General features: G+C 46.7%; 1 protein-coding gene across 3 annotated transcripts in view; it reads right to left on the bottom strand.

Annotated features, from left to right (window-relative positions):
• The window catches only part of GRHL1 (grainyhead like transcription factor 1), a 44088-nt gene that overhangs the window by 14751 nt on the left and 7852 nt on the right, over positions 1-21485 (bottom strand). For all 3 annotated transcript variants that reach the window (XM_030037915.2, XM_030037914.1, XM_030037916.2), the window contains exons 4-9: positions 20190-20580; positions 19312-19388; positions 18348-18504; positions 17713-17824; positions 16649-16743; positions 3658-3816 (exon numbers count right to left, since the gene is read on the bottom strand). In XM_030037915.2, coding sequence (XP_029893775.1) covers positions 3658-3816; positions 16649-16743; positions 17713-17824; positions 18348-18504; positions 19312-19388; positions 20190-20580 — 991 coding nt within the window. The remainder of the gene's footprint in view (positions 1-3657; positions 3817-16648; positions 16744-17712; positions 17825-18347; positions 18505-19311; positions 19389-20189; positions 20581-21485) is intronic.

Genomic DNA, 21485 nt, shown 5'->3' on the forward strand with positions numbered 1-21485 from the left:
CTCCTATGAGGACACGCTGAGAGTTGGGGTTGTTCAGCCTGGAGAAGAGAAGCCTCTGGGGAGACCTTATTGCATCCTTTCAGTACTTAAAGGGGGCTTACAAGAAAGATGGAGAAAGACTTTTTACCAGCGCCTGTAGTGACAGGACAAGGGGCAACTATTTTAAACTGAAAGAAGGTAGGTTTTGGCTGGACATAAGGCAGAAAATTTTTTATGATGAGGGTGGCGAAACATGGGAACAGGTTGCCCAGAGAAGTTGTGGATGCCCCATCCCTGGAAGTGTTCAGGGCCAGGTTGGATGGGGCTTTGAGCAACCTGGGCTAGTGGAAGGTGTCCCTGCCCATGGCAGGGGGCTTGGAACTAGATGATCTTTAAAGGTCCCTTCCCACCCAAACCATCCTCTGATCATGCAACAGAAGTAACAGTCTCGGTGTTGCTGCCCATCCACGACAATGCTGCCTCCAGCTGCCTTGCACCACCTCTCTCCTTCCAGCAGGATCTAACCCGCCTGCTCCTACCACCCCATAAAAACCTTCCCACTGCAGTGCCCATCACTACAAGAATAACAGCAGGTCCCAGACGACAACACTAGCTATAGCCTGTGAAGTCTTGTAGTTAGTCTTCCCCATGTGGATGCTTAGCTGAGGTGCCATTTACAGAAGAGAAGGTCTTCTTCCTCTGGGACAGGTCACCCCCACACAGCCCAAATATTGCTGGGCCAAGCCTGAATGAAGCTTGTGCTGTAACATGCCACAGGATTACACCATTAAGCCCATTCTGCTTTACTGAGGTCTTGAAACCGCATAGTATTAGATGAAAACCAAACATCCTGTGCATCTGTGAACTCCCTTTTCCACAGAGAGAGCGCGAAGGGGAAGACAGAAACACATGAAGAAACTTGGTCTCAGAGGCAGCAGCCAAAAACTAGAAACAAGTATCAGCAGCTTTCCCTTCCACCCCAAGCATGGGAACCCTCCTCTTTCACTCCTTTCCCCTGCAAAGGCCACCACACAACATTAACTAAACTATTTGACCTTCCGTAGGATATCTATCGATTTGTACACACAAAAAAGAGACAGCAGAGGACTGCCATGCCAGTGTCTGGGTTCAAAGTCAGTTCAGGTGTGCAATGCAAGCACAGCCTTAACGGACAAAGGAATGGAGGGGACCTATGCAGAGCTGTCCCTGCTAGGTGGCCACAGCATCAGACCTCCACAGTAGACTTGGCCCTCCACAGAGAAAACATGGATAACAGCACTTCTACAGGTAAGAGTGGCCACATGAGGACAAACACATTAAGTACTGCAATACGTGTGGATACTATAGTAACAATGGTCCTGTAAACATTAAAGACCAGCTGACTGATTACCTAAGATTCAAAGCAGGGCAGAAAATGGGTGCTCCTTCTGAAATGCCAATGCTCTTACAGAAGCCTGGAGAAGGTAGCCAGCGTTGGGGTCTATGAGTGAGGAGTACCTGCAGCTGTAAGGACACAGATCTGCTCACAGGAGCACTTGCCCAGTGCCTCAAACAAGTGTTTGAAGACACAGTTTGATTCAATGCGGTGACAAACAGTATTCAGCTTGTCAGCCTCCGTCCCCAGCTCTCATTGCCGGACCCAGCCCAGATCTGAAAGGCAGCAAACTTCAACACCATTTCTATAAATGTAAAATGCAGAATCATCAGGCACCAACCTCACATTGGCCGCATGTTCACAGAACGAGCAACAGTCAGATTAAGTACAGAAAAGTAATCTTTTCTCCTTCCCTCCCTCCCCTTTTAATTTAGCTCCAATTTGCAAAGTATCTGGAGGAATAAAGCAGGAGGAAAGGTCAAAATCCCAAAGGAAAATAAAAGATACGCTAGCATTACTGCACCGATAGATTTGCTGAAATTTATGGTATAGACTCAAATGGTTTCCTTCAAGCTATGTACTGACTGCCCTTTTATTAACCAATTTGTCTTATTAGCAGTGGCAAAAGCCTGTCAGTAATTTTAGCACAGTATCAGTAATTGACTGGACAACTTATGAGTAAGAGATGCCCCCCTTCCCTGCAGCAAGTCTATACTCACTGGTATTGTAGAGAATACAGGTCGAGAACATACAAGACTTCCAGATAATGAAAGAGCTTTAGATGACACACTTGCCTCAGTCTCATTTTAGAGGAGGAAAAGGAAAAGAAAAGAAAAAAGAAAGACCTGAAGAAAGCCCATGAGACCCAAGCCTCTTAGGCTTACTGGCAAGCCTTTAAGATAGCTCTGGAGTGCATTTGTTAATTCCCTGGTAAATTCTTTGCAGCAATCATCACAACAGGAGCCATCTCAGGAGGCACTTGAAGGAAGATGACTAAGTAGCTTTACACTGGCAGGCAGCTACAGGCAGCTTCTCCCAACCATGCAGGAAAGCAGAGGGGCCTATTTAAAAGCATATAGATGGACAATAAAATGTAGCAGGATGGGTCAATGGAATGCTACAGCAGAGGCAGACTGTAAAGGGCTCCATATATTTTGGGAGGTCAGTGGAGGCAGAGCAATGGCACAGATTAAACTTTGCAGCAGTGTCCTGGGTGATGACAACAAGGCAAGACCACACAGTATCTAACTGGTACAAAGCTAGCAGGTGAGGGTCACGAGCCTCTCTCAGACCTGCAGCTGCACAGAGAGGTTTCTGAGATATCACTTGCAAAGCATCCATGCTATGAAGATGGAGTCCAGGTGCAAAGAATGAGAGGCCCTAATCAAATAGGATGCTAGCAAAATAGGAAGTTGGTGTGGTTCACAGCAATCAAAAGAAGGACTGGGGAAGTCCAGGCAGCATTTATCCCAGCCTAGAAAGATCTCGGTCACCCTGGAAATAGCAACATTGCACATGACTTGCTCGGGTCTTTCAAAAGACTGTTCAGGCAGGAACAAGTTACAAAGATTGGGAAATGTCTTTTCTTTGCAAACTCAGTTAAGCTTTTACAACTGCTTTCAGCTCAGCTCCTGCTATGTTTTCTTCACAGCTTCTGGTGAACAGTGGCTTTGGGAAAGGTGTTAATTCTCTGTGTGCTAAATGCATTAGGCAGAGCAGTCAAATTACAGCACCCACCCAGCTTGTAAATGGGCTTCATTATACTGCTGTATCTCACAGCAGTACAATGAAAACAGCAACATTTTCTGTTCATGAGATGTGCAAGTGATTGGGTTGGGGTTTGGGGTTTTTTTTGTTTTTTTTTTGTTTTATAACAAATGCAGTAAGAACGCATGAAAAAATTTAAAAGGACCAGCACAACATAGCTTGGGCAAAAAGACAAGCCTTCTCTTGCTCCAATCAATTGCAATGATGTCTCCTACTGAAGGCACTCTGTAGGACTTTCCAGTGTCTGGAGTACCGACAGTCAGACTTCTGCCACTGACTGACCTTTCTCCAAAGTCAATGCTCAGGAACACTTCCCAGCGCTCCGGCATTTTGAGAGCAGCAAGTTTATCTGAGGTCATCATAACATCTATGAGCCAAGTAGAAGGGGTTGAAATTTTTTCCTTGCAAAGGCTGAACATGGACAGGAGTTTTCAGTAAGCCAAAATAGCAAGAGGCAGAATTGGGGTGGGGGGGGAGCTGCTAAGCTGTGGAACAGCCTCTCCCAAAGGGTCACTGGCACATTGACCCAACCTTACCTTGTCACAGAAGACTTTAATTTGGCAATAGGCTCTGTGGACAGGTTTGTTACTCCTGTTATTGTAGCTGTAGGTGTCAATCTGAAGATTCAGAGGCAGGCCTTTAACTCCCTTCTGAGAGGAGAAATCCGTGCTGAGGCAATTCACAGAAATGAAAACCTGCAGAAGAGGAAAGCAGCATCCATCAGTAGTGACACACAGACTCCTGGCTGGCCGCTGAGCAAGGGACTGCTCAGTGAGTGCCGAGATCTAAATGCTGGTCCTTGCCACTACAAGCAGGACCGTCTTTCTTCTGAGACATAAGGTAAAATCCCCAAGAAACGGTACAACATTCTTAATTCCCTATATAAACCATTAAAGGGGACGAAGCCACTTTGTCCAGAACGAATTTCAACAAACTCTGCAAACTTTATGAAGACTCCACCCACCTTTCCCAGATATTTCCACCCAAGAGACCTCAAATGTTGCCATCCAACTTTTAGCAACACAAATCCTCCTACACTCAGTCCTCACTGCCCAGTGATTTACCATCTTGGTAAGAACACAACCATGCTTCAAAAAATTTATATTACTTTTGGGCAAGTTAAAACAAAACTTTCTGTGAGTTTTACGTAAGCTGCTGCGAGCACAGCTTATGCTTGAAACTACCTGGGGTTTTTTTGTTGTTTTTTTGTAAATGATATTAAAAGCTTTTTAAAAATATTACGCAACACGTTATCTTTAAACACAGGAATAATGCCATTATTTCAGTGAAAGAGTTTCTGGGCTTTACACTTAAAAAGATGAACACTGTTTTGAATATTCCCCAGTAAGACCTACAACACCCTGTTAGTGTTCCGATCGAGAGGGAAAGAGTAAAATTTTCATTATTCTAATAAAAAAATTGCATTATGGGAAAAATGAATTGAGTGATTTTGAACATATCTAACTTCATTTTCATAATTGCCTAAAAAAACCCCCAAACCAAGAAAAAAACCCCCACAACCAGAGAAAAGGTCCAATGCTGCTTAACAGAAGGAAGAAATATCCTTGTGCGGATATGAACAAATAGACCAGAGTACTTTGTATCCAAAACATGGGCTTGCTGTGTGCTAGGCTCTTCTCCAGGCACAATCCTCATTATTGGCATGTCTGAGAAGAAGCTGCAATGATTAATTACCGGGAATTTACGGCCTACCAAGACCTGCAATGGCTCCTCTCCTCTCTGCCTCAAGAATAAAGGCTGGGAACCCACTGCTTTAAAAAATAATCAAAGCCTTGGGAGCCAGAAGCACCTTGCCAGAGATTTTGCAGGAGCACTATCCCACTACCTGATCACTTACTTATCGCACTACTACCACGAAGCACACATTTGACAGTCTCTGCAGTGAGTTAGTGCCACCTCCCGGAGCTGTCCCGGTGTTGCAAAGTCTCAAGGTAGGTTTTGAAAAGCTTAAGGGTTTGGGTTAGATTTGTGGTTTTGCAAAGTGCTTATCGTGGGCTTCTTCGTACAGGTTCTGCAAGGTACTTTTCTAGATTTAACAAAAGAGGGGAAATGTAAATGTAATAACTATCACCAGATTAAGGATATAAGCTTTTTTTTTCCCCCCATATATAACACAGTAGTATAAAAAGCCATGGCGGGGGTGAAATAGGATAGATAAGGGTCTTCTCTCGTAATAACTTGTCTGAATATTCGCGATTCACACGCAACTTCTTGCGGCTCCTGCGAGCACCGGCTGCCCCAGAGCGGAGAGGCAGCTGCTGGCACACCAGCTCAGCGAGCAGCCCCTACCCCTTGCCCTGCGCGCACACCATCCCACAGAGCTGGCAACGCCACCGCCGAGTCCCGCTTGTGCAAAGGGACGCCGAGATGTGCGAAACATCTACCTCGCACCAGCATGGCAAGCTGGCAGAGCCCCAGCCCCCCCAAGCCGCGCCGCTTGTTCTGCGGCCGCCCCAGCCAGGACAACGCGCGGGGACAGCGGCACCGACGGTGAGCCAGCGCTCGGCGCCCGCTCGCCTTCCAGCCTGCGTCTCAGCATCCCAAACCCCGCGCTGTTCCGAGACAGCTTTTTTTGAAACGTTAAATACATCCCAAATTGCAGCCAGGAAAATCATTTTAAAATAACCTCTTCTCAGCCTTCCTCAGACTAACCCAAATGATGGCTTTGTCAGCTTTTATCCACCCCCTTCCCTTTTTGCTACCTTCAGCTTTACAAGGGCATTTTGCTTGCAGCACTGGCACACCCCGGGGGAAAGCTTCAAGGAGTTTGAAGAGCTGCTTTCACCCACTTCAGAGCTAGGTAATCAGATGTATGCACAGCCTGAATAATCGTGTTCCCTGAGCAGGAGTTTTGTTTTTTAAAAAAGAGCCTTAGCTCTGGTGTTTGCATATTTTTACATTTTAAATTTTAATTTTATATTTATTTACCCATACGGAACATTCACACACAACTCTCACGTCTGTATGAAGAAATGACTGCATTCTTCAAGAAAACGTACCCAAGCACCCATGCCAGCAGGTCCACCTGCCTCAAAATTTCTATGAAATCCCTTGTTTGAGTTTGACTCTGCTGGTGTCCAGCGGTGTGAATGTGCAGCATCGGCCACCAGTTCTCTAGCAAGTGGTGTCACTTTTATACCGGATAATTCAGGTCTACGTTTTCAGTTTTCATGGCTTACCAGCCACGTTGGCTGAAAGTAGAAGCATTGGTCTCAGCACAAGAGGTGCACGCTACGGCAGCAGAGCTGCATGGGTATCCCATGGGAATTTGGAACTGCCTGTCAGATGACAAAGATGGTGCTCCTACTTTAGAGTCTCCTCATTTGATTAGCTTTGGCTTTAAGCAGCTGACTTCATTTTCGTCCCATTTAAGTCTTCGGGACTCTGGGCAGGAGATGACAACTAAAACCTCATCACCTCTCTGAAGCAACAGAAAGCCAGCCTGTCTTCTGTTCGTACAAAGCCATTTGAGTTCAAAAGGATCATCTACTTCTCCCTACCCATCCTGTAACTCCTATTTTTGAGCAACTTCAGGTTGCCTCAAGTTCCACAAAAAACAGAGTTTAGCGAACAGCTCTTCTAGTTTGGGATAAAACAGTTTCAAGCCAGGTGCTTTTTGTTCAGGAAGATTTGACTTGTGTTCGAAAAGAAACATAAGGCCAAGTGACTGCGCCAGCTACATCCCCACCCCAAAATTGCCAGAAGAAAGAAAAACGTAACCGCAGAAGTTGCTCTGCATCTTCAGCCTGCTGAGCAAGATTCCTTTTCATGTGTCCAACCTATTTTTCTAAGGGCAGTTCCGCATTCTCAGCTATATTAAGATTTGTTGTTACTTTTAAAAAAAACATTTTCATCTCTCCTCCCAAGATTCAACATAAAGACAGCACTTAAAAATAGAGCACCGTCAAGCCCGAGCACTTACAAACATGAGTCAAGCCCTCAAAAGTTACACAGATTTTCTTTAAAACTGAGATTTCTAAAAGGATTAGAAACCTGTTCTCGAGTTATTTCACTTGCTTGGCAGTTAAGCCTTTAGTCTATATTTGAATCGTATTTCCAGGCTTTTCTCTCCAGCCAAAGCCAGGCTTTATTTTCCTTTTCATTGATTTTTTTCATGCCTTTTTTTTATTATTATTATTAATGAAAGCAGAGATTATCCTTGAGACAAATGGCTCTGCAATGGCAGGGTTTCAGATAAAACACCAAACAGCATGAAACCTGTGAGCTGGTATGAGCTGCTAACCCCCCACATCTGACATTCAACCCAACACACTACAGGACCTCCTCCACCCAACACCACGTTGGGTTTTCTGCAGCTTTTGGGGCAGACGAGCAGCAGCCCAGCCGCACACAATGGAAGACTGAAGGCAGAAGGATTAAAGCACCTCCTCCAGGATCATGGTGGAAGTCAATGTGGGAGGAAGCCAGACCTCATGACTTGCCGATCTGCTTTAACCACCCGACCACTCGCATCCCTCCTTGCCTAACTTGGGAGAAACACACCATGCCTGCGTTCAAATCTACAAGAAACAATCTTCCCTTTTAATAATGCAGGAAAAAAAAAATTAATCCAGCAGCTCTGCTGTGTGCCCTCAAGGAAGGGCAGCAGAGACAGCCAAGTTCTTTCCACACAGCACCTTTTTCTAACAAGATCTGCCTTTCAAACAAACCAGGAAAAATAGGCATAATTAAAGGGCAATCAAAGTGCTGCAGGAACCTCGCTGTCAGCGAGATGAAAGATGCCTATTTTAAATGAAGGCTTGCATACCCAGATCTCTTCTCCTCAGTTTATCTTGGACGCTGTGCTCTTTTGTCACACAAAAAGCACCAGCAATTTTGATTAGTCCAAAGGCTACATATGCAGCAGCTTTGGATGAAATGTCACCTTGTAAAGCCTCTTCTGACTCACTGCAAAGCAAAGTTGAAAAGGAATGATACGTAGGTACACATCAACAACGTCTGGGGTGGCCATAGGTAATGTCAAGCAACTCGGATGGGTATTAGCACACTGTAAGCCCTGGCCAGTCCCCAGCAAACACAAGCATGGTTAAGACTGTAATGGCCGCGTAACAGATCTCCCCATCGCGCAAAGTCTTGTACGTCCTTCTGGACAAGACCCTACACAGACAGACTTGGGACTATTCCGGTCTGATCACCTTGCTCCACATGGCTTTCATTTCAATAGAAGACAAGTAAACTGAATTCACCTCCTCATATTTATGCTCCATTATATTTTTGTACCCAGAGGACAAAGACATTACTCAGTAATCCAAGTCCATTGGGTATTTCCTTCTCTATTGAGAATTCAGATAAAAACTTTAGCTTTTTTCTAGCACTAGTAGGCAAAAGCCTCTCATTTTAATGTTACATTCAACTTAAAATTGTCAGGATGCTTTTGATTTTGGATTACTGTGTTTGTACAGAATACAGAGTTTGGAGCCTCCAACACAGGTTAAACTGCAATGAGCTTCTTTCCAGGGAATGCAGTTGGACACAGTTTTTCTTGACCTTGGCTAAATAAATTCAATGTTCTGCCCAAGACACAGTAGGCAAAGGGATTCCAGTGTGTCCTAGGACCACCTCCCCAACACAAAGGCACAGTGTCTCGCCCGTACACTGATCACCACACATCCTACTTGCAGATCAGCCTAAGGCCATGCGCAGCCCTTGCACAATGGGACCCACCGGACCTACCTACGCTGTGTCTCACTTTGCCTTCCTTCAGAGCAGCAAGGCCATTCCTGTGGTCTCTGGCTGGGGAGGGCAGCAGTCACTGCACAGTTGACTTGATCTACCTGTTATTTTCACTTTTTTGCAGGACAAAGGGTCATAGAAACCCTCAACTAAACTCACATGAAGAGGAGCCTTTGAGGCTACAACAGCAGATCAAAAACCAGAGGAACAAATAAGGTAAAGGATCCATCAGACCTAAGTAAGAGAACTTGGGTATGGACCGGAGGACACGAACGAACTCCCTCCTCCTCCGCCCGCACAGACTCCCTTGGAGAACCAAGACGTGTACCCTCCAACGCTAGGGAGCGGGAAGCTACACAGCTACGGCCAACGTCAGGACACAGCCGCACCCCACCCCGGCTGCCAGCAGGAATTCTGGGAATCTCAATGCAAAGCCCAGCAGCCATCAGGTTGCGTGGTCTCCCACGAATGCACGTCCAGTTCTGGGTATGCAGCCATGTGGTCACAGCACTCCTTGCTGGCTAGCTGAAGGAGCAGCCCTAAGCCCGAATTCCACAAACAAGTCATTTATCAGCCCTCCACTAAAGAAAAATTACCCAGAAGCTCAAAGGTTGTTATTTAAATGCTGATGGCTGAATGCATGTGGTTTCTCTAAAGGCTTGGACAAATATAAACATGAAAGGGAAAAATAAAGGGTCTTTTCTAAAGACTTGGCCACACGGATGCGTACAAGATAGGCCTTAACGTGCTTCATCCGTGCTGTGAGCTGGCTGGATGCAAACGACCTCCAGCCCAAAAGCCTTATTAATTACATCAGCGCAGCTCCAAGCTCTTCCAAGAGGCAGAGCTGTCAGCCTGGGCACCGCGCTGTGCTAACATAGCTACACGGCTTCCAGGATTCGTGCTGGGTCACGGCCAGGCAGCTTGCAGCGCAGGCAGGGCAAGCACAGGTCTGCCTGCACACATCCGCAAAGGCACGTCCTAAGAAAGCAGCACTGGGAAGACGGTTCTGTCTGTAGAAGAAGAAGAAGAAAAAAAAAAACGCTTGGTAGAGATCACCTGAGAGGTGGCTAATCTTACTGCTCTCACATTCATTTCTTCACCTCCCACATGCACCACAGGTTTTGCATCAGCAGGAGGCGAGCCAGGAAAGAGAGATAAAAAAATTGGGCAATTCACACACCTGTGGGCTCCCCAGCCACCTCCTGCCTTTGGGATCGGATGCTCCAAATAAGGCTTGTCTGGCAGATGTGCGATAGGGCCGCATCCGTTCCAGCGCCGCTCAGCCAGACCCAGCACCATCCTGCTCACAGCCCGGGGAAGTTAGTTTGCATTCAGACCTACCAGGCCCAATGTGGGTGACTGACACAAAACACATCGCAGGTCCCACACCACGCCAAGGAATGCCGAGTGGGAAACACGACCCAGCCCCGGAAAAAAGAACATCCTCCTAGCAAGTTCACTCCATCAACAAAACAAAAATGAATGGTAATGAAAGGAAAATACGTATTCCTGCTCACAAAGAGCAATGCTGATTGTTATTCCAACCTGTTCTGAGGCAAGGAAATACAGGAATGTCTCTGCTCGCAATACGTGGGAAACCCAGGGATAGAGGTTCCCAGTCTTACCAGTGCTTCTTCCCACCCCACACTCTGATAAGATAAAGGCGTGGGGCCAGGTGTCAGCTTTTGCTGTGTTGGTTGCAAAGAACGTAAAAGCAGCAGTTTGGCAAAAAAATTTGCCAATTTATGTTAAAACAAACACAACCAAACAAGAAAACCACCACACTACCAAAAAAAAACCCCAAACAAACAAAAAAACCCAACCCACCCACCAAATAACCTCAACAAAAAAAACAAAAACAAAAAAGAAGAAAACAACAAAAAAGAAACCCCAACACAAAACTGAAAGAATTATGTCTACAAAGGCACAAAAATGGCTGAAAAGGAAGTTTTGCCATCAGATATGAAAGGAATGGAGAAAAGGAAAAAAGTCACCACCTAGTTTTCTCTATAGAAGAGCTAACTTCAGGAAGATGTTTCTTCCAGCTTTAGGAAACACGTTGTGAGCACTGTAGTTGGTTGGAAGAGCAGACAGATGGTGGAGATTGGGACACCAAGTTCTGAAGAAAAAACTGTGAGTTGAAAACCTGCTTCTAATTTGCAACATTTAAAATCAAGGGCAACACATGCTTGTTTTTAAGAAAACCCAGAACAGAGTAGGGAGAGGTCTGCATTAAGAGGCAGGTAAGCAATACTTGCTATGACTTTCCTATGTCACTGCTCCAAAGGCTGTATGTACTCGTGCCTCAAAGTACTTGTGGTCTGCAGCCTTGGCTTCAAACCAATCTCTTTCCTTTAAGTATGTTTGACTCATCACATTTCATAGTTTCATTTCCAACTGGCCAAACCTGTACCTCCTCAATGCTGCTGAAGGTGGCAACACCTTCTTTAATGAGGCATATGACTGCTGTTTCATTACAATGGCATCCATATAAATGCGTGCAATATTCATCAATCAAAAAAGTTGAAATTCTTCCTACAGTGAACACCAAGGGAGGCTTATGCTAGAATAAACTCTTAAATCAGTGGTGTACACCCCAGTCTTACTTCAAGTTGTAGCAAGAGATCCACCCTCTCCAAAAATTGAGCTCATCTGAACAAAAAACCCTGCCCAAGAACTGCAGTCAGCACACATGAGGATCTGCCAGAAGACCACCCTCGTTGCCCAATCTGCTATTTCAAAAGGGCAATCCAAATTAGCCTGAAATTATTTTAATACAGGACCATTACACTTTTCTTGGAAAAAACCCGAACAAACAAAAAACCAAACCAGAACAAAAACACACACACACAAAAAAAAAAACCCACAGGAAAAAAAAACATTAATTGCTCTGTCATTGAGGGTGTCACTAAGAGATACCACAGCACCTTCCCTTTGGTGGAAAGACAGCAAAAAGCTCTATCACAATATTCTCCAGCTCTAAATGCCCCTGTTACACCCTCACCATGTAACCCTTTTTAGCAGAAAGGGTCTTTTCACAGAGAGCATCTGGTTTACAATGCCTTTTTTTTTTATTTTGGAGGGAAGGAGTGGAAGGACAATAGAGCCCTTAATGTGTGGTGACATCATTTTTGGCTCCAGTCTCACCATCCTGCCTAAAGCAACCCAGACAGAAGACCTCCATGGGGGCCCTTCTCTGGGAGCTGCTGGAAGCAACGCTACGTTTCAGAACGGAGCTGTTGGCAAGCATGGAAGGGGTGCCCCAGCACAACAGCAGGGTCCTTGCGCTGTTAGGACTACAAAAACGGTCAAAGAGGCTCTTGTCATCACCACGCAGACAACAATTCACCCTGCTCAGACACGAGGCCCCAGCACTCCCGCTCCACCGGGCAGGAGCTCAGACAGGATTTGAGCAAAGCGGGATCCAGCAAAGCCACTTAACCCTGGGGAAACCGATCCGTCCAGATTGTTCAACTGCCACTGACCTGAGAGCAGGCCATGTCCCCAGGCCAAAGTTAAGGGATAGAGAATTTTCTTCACAGCCTAACGGGTAACACAACAGAGGTAACAGGACAATGGCCAACAATATGAAGAGTAGCAGGAAACACTCGAAAAAAACGCGCATTTAACCATGCACGTAGTGGCAATTTTCATTAAAAGACCTCTAATGGGTACCGGTCATGCTGTACAGACCTGGGAAGAGATGGTTCCCAGCCTCAAAACTCATGACCTGAAACTACAAACACTTCTCCCAGCTGACTTATGGAGGAGGCAAAAAAAGGGCTGCAAGGACAGGATTCCTCTTCCCTACCTTTAAAATCCCCCGATTTTAAAGATGGCCAAGCCTGCTCAGTCAATGAGGAGGGACAGGCACCTCCAGAGAAAGCTCCTCCAGCTCTAGACACCCTGTCCCTAATGAAGTCATAGAAGTGAAAGATGACGAGCTTGCGTTCAGACATCTAAAAGTTGTTCGCAGGAGAAGAACCCCTCCTCAACTGTCTGCCCAACACGGCAGACATCCAGGACAGAGTGGGAATGAAGTCTCCACAAGCCTCAGGGTAACTCCAGCATTACCTGTTGAGTGCAAGTGAGTGTATCAGCTACATATCTTTCTCAGACTCATCAGACGATGCTTCCACAACCAGGATGGCTCCTGACTGAGTAGCTGTGCTGGCTTTCCTAAATATCCAATTCAACAACTCACTAGTTTATCAACTAATTTCCCAGCTCACCATCTCCCCCTTTCTCCTCACAAAGCACGATTACCTCCTCATCCAGTTCTTCCCCTACCCTGATCTGTCAGGTGGTGGGATCAGACCCCACTGCTAACACGGACACACCTAGAAGCCCCCCAGAATCACCACTCCCCCACTCTGGAGTGCCTCCTGTCAATCTTTCTACCCTGTCCTTGCTTTACTTCCAGTCTCAGGAGCACCACTTTGGGGCAGTCTGTCTTTTCCTCCCCATCCTCGACTCACTTCACTGTCTCAGAGCAAGGAGGCTTTGGATCCTGGATCCTTTTCCAGCTCGAACACGCTCAGGGAATACTTAACCCACCTCTATTCCATAAAGTGGCCACTTCTAGCAGCTCCTGTGATGTCCCAAAGCAACAGAAGAGGGCAGAGAGGAGCTGCCAGAAAGAAGTACATAGCATTTGCTCTGAAACCCACGGACACTGTCTGGTCCCAGAGTGGCAAGTGTCTGTCATGTATGAAATACTCCTCGTTTCTACACACATGGGCTCACAAACAGCACACCAATGCAGCCAGCTGTGTGACAACTCCACCCATGCAGAGCCAGACCTGCCTGCTGTGTGCGGCGTCCAAAGCCCCGGCGTTGCCCTCAGCACAACACAACTGCGAAATTCTTCTGGTTGCTGAGGGCATCTCAAACATCCTTTCCATCCCCCAACTCCGCAGCTGCAAAATCCACACGTTTTCCTTGCTACAGAGTGAGCACAGGACTGGTATCACCTGGAAACAAGTGTTTCTTCACCAGAAAGCTGTATTTTACAAAATGCCTGAAGTGCCCCAAGGGGACTGGCAAAGCACTCTCTCACCTGCACGGACAAAGCAGCAGAGTTCCAATATTCTTGTACACCCCCACAATGAGGGCTAGCACGAGAAGAGCAAGTACCTGGTCCCAGAGCTGCTAGGGGCAACTTCTTGTAATAATATGCTATTTCTCCCTTAAATCCAACACACACCCAGAGCCCTGGGTGCCTAAATGACTAATTACACCAAAAACCCCAGACGCAGAGCCTCATCACCTCCCATTTGACACCACTGCACAGGATCAAATCATTCCCACAGCAAACTGGGAGCAAGAGCAAGAGGGAAATGGGAGAAGCAGCAACCGCAGAAGAATCACCTGGCTCTGGTCCAGGTAACTCCAGGGCTCAGGAAGCAAATTTCTAATAATCAAGGCTTGCTGGCTGGTTAAACATACCATCTATGCAACACTGCTGCTGTTATTAAATATAAGACACTGTATTTATCACTGTGGAGGACTTTCTGTAGCATCAGAGACCCAGCTCTATTTATTCCCTGCTCTCTTCATATACTTCAAGACTATTGTTTGGGGAGAAAAAAAAAAAGACAAAAAGAAAGAAAATTAAAATAAGAGAGAGAGAGAGAGAGAGAGCATGCAAGGTAAATGAACCACGCAATAAAAATTGTTGAAATTGGCTCAGACATCTCCTGATAAGATCACAGGAGTTGAGAAAGACCTGCAGCTCTACTGGTGAGAAATCCAATCATTGACAAAATGCATCCACTTGCGGGGCGGGGGGGGGGGGGGGGGGCGTTAAACAGACACTTAAACACATAGAGCATTTGCTAAAAATGCCAGTTCTTTGAACACTGAAGTCCAGAGTATTTTTGTCTTAATATGATTCTGATCCCAGGAGCCAAGGCTTGCACTCTTGGTATCAACAGTACCCTCTGCAGGTTCATACAAACCCATCCTCAAAGTATATGGATCTCACACACTAAGACTGTGAATCTGGAAGCAAATTTGCCTCTGCAGCTACAAACCCAGTCTGGTTCACACTTCCCCACACCACCTCATCCTGTGAAGTTCAGCCCCAAGCTGAAATATCACCGTGAGGGTCCTTAGACCTTTTCAAGCTGCTATTGGCAATTTCACTATAGACTGAAACTACTCATTAAGGGGTCTGTAGAGTACCTGGGCAATAACCACCTGCTTCGTAGGGCTGGGCTCTGTCACCTGGTGGGACGGGATGGCTTTCCTTGGGGCAGGCACAGGTTCTCAGCACCAGCTCTAAGCCCAGCTCCTGGGTTAGCAGCCTGTCCCTACTGCTGTAGGATGGCTCAGCCAGCAGAGCGGCAGCTGCAGAGCTGTGAAGTGCTTCTGACTCCTTGGGGACCTGAAATCATTGCTCTGTCTGCACGATCCATCCCTGCGTGCAAATCCTAAGCCCTCGAGTACCTTGCAGACACTGATTACCCAGGTTCCTTGAATGTTAGACTGGCTATGGCAGCAGGATAACATTTCAGGAATACTTAACTGCCTCCTTTTGACAGCCCTTCTGAAGCTTCATCTGTTTGTTCACACAGCAAAGTGCTTCATGCTTCAAAAATCATGTCAGCCCTTTAGCATCCTCCAGTAGGTAAGGCCCTCCCTGCCATCCAGTCAAATCTGGTGAACAGGGAAGCCTGGCACCCAGCGCCAGCCTCACAAGTAATGCCATGCGTGCTGCAAGGCAGCACTTTCAGCAGCAGCACACACAGCTCCTCGTTGCTGCCTGCCAAGCATCCCAAACTTCTCCCACGGAGCTGAAACACAACAGCAGCCCCCACGCCACCTCTCCCTGTCTGTTCTCCACAGCCCTTGTGCAGCACAAGGCAAAGCTCATGGTGACAGCGAGCTCTGTGCAGTGACACCACCGGCTGTACCTCCCTGCAGAGCGTAGTAGCACACACAGCTCTAGAGAGGGACCTGTGCGTTCTCTGCTCCTCTGTCCCCCAAGCTAGGCTCTCCCTAGACACGGCACTCTGCAGCCGTCGGTAGTTTTCCCCATGATGCCGGTGACTAGCATATGATGTACTAGCAAGGGAACAGCCGGTCTCCAAAAATTGAAGGAGACTGTTCCCAATTTTTAACAAAAACCCAGGCAGTAATGAAACCCTCCAAAGAAAACTCCTGCGCTTTGACTCCAGCAACAAGCCGGTGGGAAATGCCTTTGGAACTGAGGTGACTCCACTCTGACCTGCTGTCCTTGCACCCAGCTACTAGCTAGGGAAGCTGCCCGCACTTATGCGCCTACCGCAGTGCCCATAGCTCTGAAAAAAAGATCAAACCAGAGTTCACCAGGAGGCTGCTCTAGCTTGAAATAGGTCACTGGGTGTTGGGATCCGTGGTTTCAGCAACGCATGCTTCGGGAGCTCAACGGCAGCAGCTACTCCCTCTTCTGCTAAAGGCAAGCCCGTTGCCACAGCCTAAATCCCTCAGAAGCTGCCCCCCGCCTCACGCGGGGATCCTCCAGGAGACTGTGCTCACTGCCAAGCCCAGCTACGCTCCATCACACCTCCCGCACCACTTCATCTGCTCTGGAAACGCTCAGCGCTTCCTTTTGTCAGTACTTGTCTGTCAGGTAGGCAGTTCTGCCAAGAACCTTGAAGCAGTTGCACATGCAAACCCTCTTAAGAAATAGCCAGAAGGTTTTGCCTAATGTAAGAGCGTAAACAAACTTGTTACATGCTAATCACCAGGTAGGCCACACACCCTTCCCCTCCCCCAGCCCCCGAATCTGCTAAAAGGGCAGGAAATATAATCACGGCCACATACCTTTGCTTCCTCATTGATGTCCCAGGTGAAGGATATGGCATTGTACGCGATCTCCTCAATGTTACTGATGGTGTTGAAGCTTTCCTTATAGTCAGCTGTTAGAAAGAAGGATGCATGAGGGAGAGGAAGAGGAGATACCATCTGGAGTTCTTAATCACACAGAGCAGCTAGAAACTACAACTCCTCAGCAAGCCCTTGGGGGCAAAGGAAGCTGAACTGCGCTTAAGAGTGGATCATTAAAAATGCTGGAAATGGTTCTCATACAGAAAAAAAAACAACAAACAGGAGGAAGGAGGAAAACGGGACTCCGGAGAAATTCCAAACTAGAAACCCCAGTGAGAAAGGCAGACATCCCAAACATCGCATGTCCTGTGCCATAACCTGCTATGTGCAGGAAACTCTACCCTGTACAGCAAGGGCATAAGCTCTCAGTAAAACTCCTTCAATAACAAAGATTTGCATGCGCGTCTGCTTTAAGTGCCAAGTGATTAATCCCTGCTTTTATTCACAGAAGGAAGGGACGAGGAGCACAACCCAGCCTTTAGCCAGAGAAGGCTGGAAGCCAGCCAGCCCCAGCCTTGTCTGGAGGCAAATGGAAATTTGCAGTGTTTTCTTTTTTTACGCGTACCAAAGACCACTTGTGAGCGAAGCTGTGGGAAGGAGGATCATTAGTGTCAAGGTATTCCTACAAGGATCTTGTCCTTTGAAGAAACACAATATTTAGGACAGCCACAGAGTCTATAACCTGCGATTTAGCTACAAGCACCAGGATATGCCAGAGCAACTGTAGTTTGGAGGGGCGTGTTAGTTCTCCCAATGCAAAACCCTGAACTTGGCCTGCTCACCAACGAAAATCCTCCAAAATTCAGTCTCTTCAAGGAGTCCTAAAAACTACAGCATTAGCTCCAAGCAATCAAAAGCTCTCTCTGGGCTTTCAGCAAAGCTATGGATAGCAGAGAGTGCGATCCAAAGGTCCCTTAAAATAACAAAGCTTTAGCAGAAAACCAAACCTTGCCAAGGAATTAGGTTTGGAGTTTGACATCAGCAATGACAGTGTTCCTTACCTATGTCAATGCATCTTTGTTTGGCCGTGTGCTGTCTTGAGTGCCAGTATTTCCAGTGCCTGAGCTGATCTTCCCTTGTTTTGTCTTCAGCAAACACGACCATGATGACACTCTGAAAGGAGAGTGGGAGGGAGTAATATTTAAAAAAAAAAAAAACAAACCCCCCCCCCCCCCCAAACCCACCACCACAAACATGTGAAAGAGAAAAGGCCAGAGAGTACATTTATATTTATTTTGGAAGTTCTTGTTGGTATCAGGTTTTCTGCTTTAGGCTTTCCAACTTGACACACAATAGTATACCTGGCACACTGCTGCCAAACAGGAAGACAGACAGCAGCGCTTTCTGGGTCATAAACAGAGATGAGCAGAACTGCTCTCCTAACTGGAGTTCAAGAATCTCATTCCAGGTGTTGCATCACCTTTACACAAGTGCTGACACCACTTCTTAACAGACTGAGCCAGGATGGGCTGGTCTGGAAGTAGGTGGACAGCAAAGGAACGAGCATTGACGTAAGAGAGCAGGTAAGCTGGCCTTAGTGCTGATGCTCGGGTTTAGATTACTGCACTTCGCGAGAGTTTGAGGCTACCATTGTACACACCCTGTTTCCCAAGAAACCACAAGAGCTCCCACTCACTCGGACTTTACTGATGGGGTGATGGATTCCTTCACTGCTGCTGACTTCCTTCAGCGTGATTGGGTAAAATTGACCTTTATTCAGGTAAGTCATCGTGCTGTCCCCAGGCTTCTGTCGGAGGGACTTGGAAGCTTCCAGAGTGTATTCAAAGTTATTCCTACAGAGCGAAGAGGGCAGTGATTGCTAAGGCATTTTCCTGGAAAGCCGATTAAACGTTCCACATTTAATTTGGAGAAATTCCAAAGTCGTTAGTTGACTCACTAAGCCGTCAACAGGCAAGGAAGTTGGAAAACAGGATGAGCCCCTTTTTCAACCATTTCCTTCATGAATGAACATTTAAGAGAAGTTCTTGGCAAACTACATCCCAAGACACATCAGCAGGCCAGACTGGAAGCTCCCTATTCAGGCTGAGAGCAGCAAGCTGCTCTCATGGAACAGAAAAGTATCTATTAGCAATTAAATTAAATTCACAAGCTAATAAGCCATTCAGTGGCCATGGTCTTCTCCTCTTCCCTCTTGGTCAACTGCAGCTAACCAAACAACTAATTTATTCCCCTCCCTTAGAGTTCAGATGAGTTTCATGCTTCCTATTTCTGCTGTAGATTTCCAGCAGGGAGAGGGCAAGGCAAGGAGGCCAGGGAGAGGGACACAGCTGGAAGCCAGCTCCAAGACCACTGCAGAGCTGACAGACAGCGCTGCATCTTCCCATGGGACAGGGAGTTGGTACAAGGACAGCGACTGAAACCGGGTGGTATTTCCAACCCTGCAGGTTGTTTTCCTCAAACATACAGGTAGGATTTTCAACTGTGAAATTCAAATGAGCAGACATTGTTGTGGTTTTGAGATCCACAGCCCCCCCAGTGCCTGACAGACTCATTTCAGAACGGCATGAGCTGTACTGCTTGCTCGTGGACAACTGTAAGAGAACAGGAGGATACGGGCCAACAGGGGCCTTAAGCATTACCCAGAAATGCTGTCAAAAACATAATCTTCTGAATTCATGTTGGCCATTCGGAGATTCAGTTCAGTAGGAAAGAAAACCTGGGGTAGACACAAAACAAAACAACACAACAATTAACACAGCAGCAACAAGAAAAGTCAAGATTAAACAGATACTCATTACCACAGAACTTCTGGCAGGCAAACTGATCATCAGATAACAACTGATTTTTGGTCTGTACAAACAGGACACTTGAGCAGGGTTTTAATCCAAAACTTTTGGGTGTCAACTAAGCAAAACATCTCACAAGTCTTCTGAGTCAGCTTAGGGCAACATTTTAAAGCTTTCCCAAATCTCCAAGAAAGGGCATAGCTACACAGTTCCTTGAATTCTGGCTTAAAAATCAAAACATGGTTACGCTGTTGTTTTCAGTTGGTACCATAAAACAAAAAACAGGGATTTTTATCCAGGTTTAACTCTCACTCAAGGCCCCTAAATACACCGACTGTTTTCTACTGACACACACACCACACCTAGAAACCAGCAGTAAGGAAGCTTACAGACATAGTCACTTCACTTCAGTACCTGCAAAGGCACCGCAGAGTGCTGAACTCTTGCAAAACCTGGCCCGGTGCTGTGGATCGAGATACCTATTTCCACACTCTGCAAGTCAAAGGCTCTGTCACTAGTAAGATTAGTCATTTGCTTTTGATAATGATTTCATGTTGTGAAGGTTTTATTTACCAAGTTAAACTTATGCACCTTTCTGACAAAGTCTTCTATTCCTAAATTACCAGACAGATTTCTGGCTCAAGTAGCAAGAACAATTAAAGATGGAACTGGATCTCTCCATCCAGATCAAGACACGCACACACGCACACAGCAACTGCCTCTCTTGGTACCTCTTGCACGCCCTCTTTGAAGGTCTCTGAGAAGGTGGAGTCCGGTGTTCGCCTCTGGGAGTTTTGAGGCTGGGTGTTGGAACTGAACTGGTCGGGATTGAGGTTCCTGTCGAAGACCACCACCCGCTCGGGGGGCTCGGGGTGGTAGACACTTGGTGGGATGCCCACTGCAAAGCCATGGGGCTGCGTCTCCGTTTTGATGGAATGGGTGGGCATCGTGGCAATTGAAACGGTGACTGTCGTGTCAGGGGTTGTAAGGTGGCCTCTCTTGTCCATGCCCATCTGGGGTGTGTGTGGAAGGACAATATTGAAAGGCACATTTTTCAGAACCTGGACTCTGTTTTCTCCAGCAGAAATGAGTGACTGTTCTGTTACATTTGGGATGCTGTTCCTTTAAAGGACAAAGAAAAAAATCATGCATAAATTATACAGCTCATTTTCTCATTAAACAAGAGCTAGAAATACTTCTCGGCCTTTTGGACAAGGACAGCTGACACCACCTCTCCTGCTCGTGCAGAACAGCTCAATCCTAACCTGAAAAGCTGAGAAACTCATTAAAAAAAAAAAAAAAAAAAAAAAAAAAACCCAACACAAACCAAAAAACAAAACACCTCACCCACTGCTAACAACCCCACCTTGGAGACGAATTACCCTGGAGCAAAGGGTGAGAGTTCACAGCCCAGATCCTCACCGCTTGGAAAAGAGCAGTCCAAAACTAAGCACTCTGAGGCCCTTCCCACCACACATTGGCACACACAGGCTCCATGAAACTGCTCTTTGGCAGATAGAGAAGGACTGAGAGCAAGGCTGCTGCTCCTCTGCCCTAGGACTGCACGCCACCTGGGAAGCACTAATAGGAAAATTACACCCCTTTTTCATGCACAAACCCCCAAGAAAATCCACACCGAGACTCCTGGGAGTCGTTTGCATAACTTCCCACTCTCCACCCCACCACACTCATTTCTGCCATGACAACACCAAGATCTGTGGCTGAGCTGACCTCATAGCTAGCAGCCACTAAGTCAGCCTGCCCTCCCTTTCTCCCTCCCCACAACGTGGTCCTGCCCTCTCCTTTGCACCAATTCTGACGCTCCCCCAACCCCTTGGTGAGCCAGTTCAGCTTGTTCCACTGGCAGAAAACTAGCCTCCTCTTTTTTTCCTGCTAGGTTATGGGTCAGTGGAAGACCAGAGCTGGTATGAGGGGAGCAGTGGGAACACATGGCTGGGAACCAGACTGCTCTTCTCAACAACGAGTTGTTCAATGGGCTCAGCCAGACCACAAAACCTCACCTCGAG

This window comes from Aquila chrysaetos, chromosome 15 (assembly GCF_900496995.4).
Source record: "Aquila chrysaetos chrysaetos chromosome 15, bAquChr1.4, whole genome shotgun sequence".
In the NCBI taxonomy this organism is placed as follows: domain Eukaryota; kingdom Metazoa; phylum Chordata; class Aves; order Accipitriformes; family Accipitridae; genus Aquila; species Aquila chrysaetos.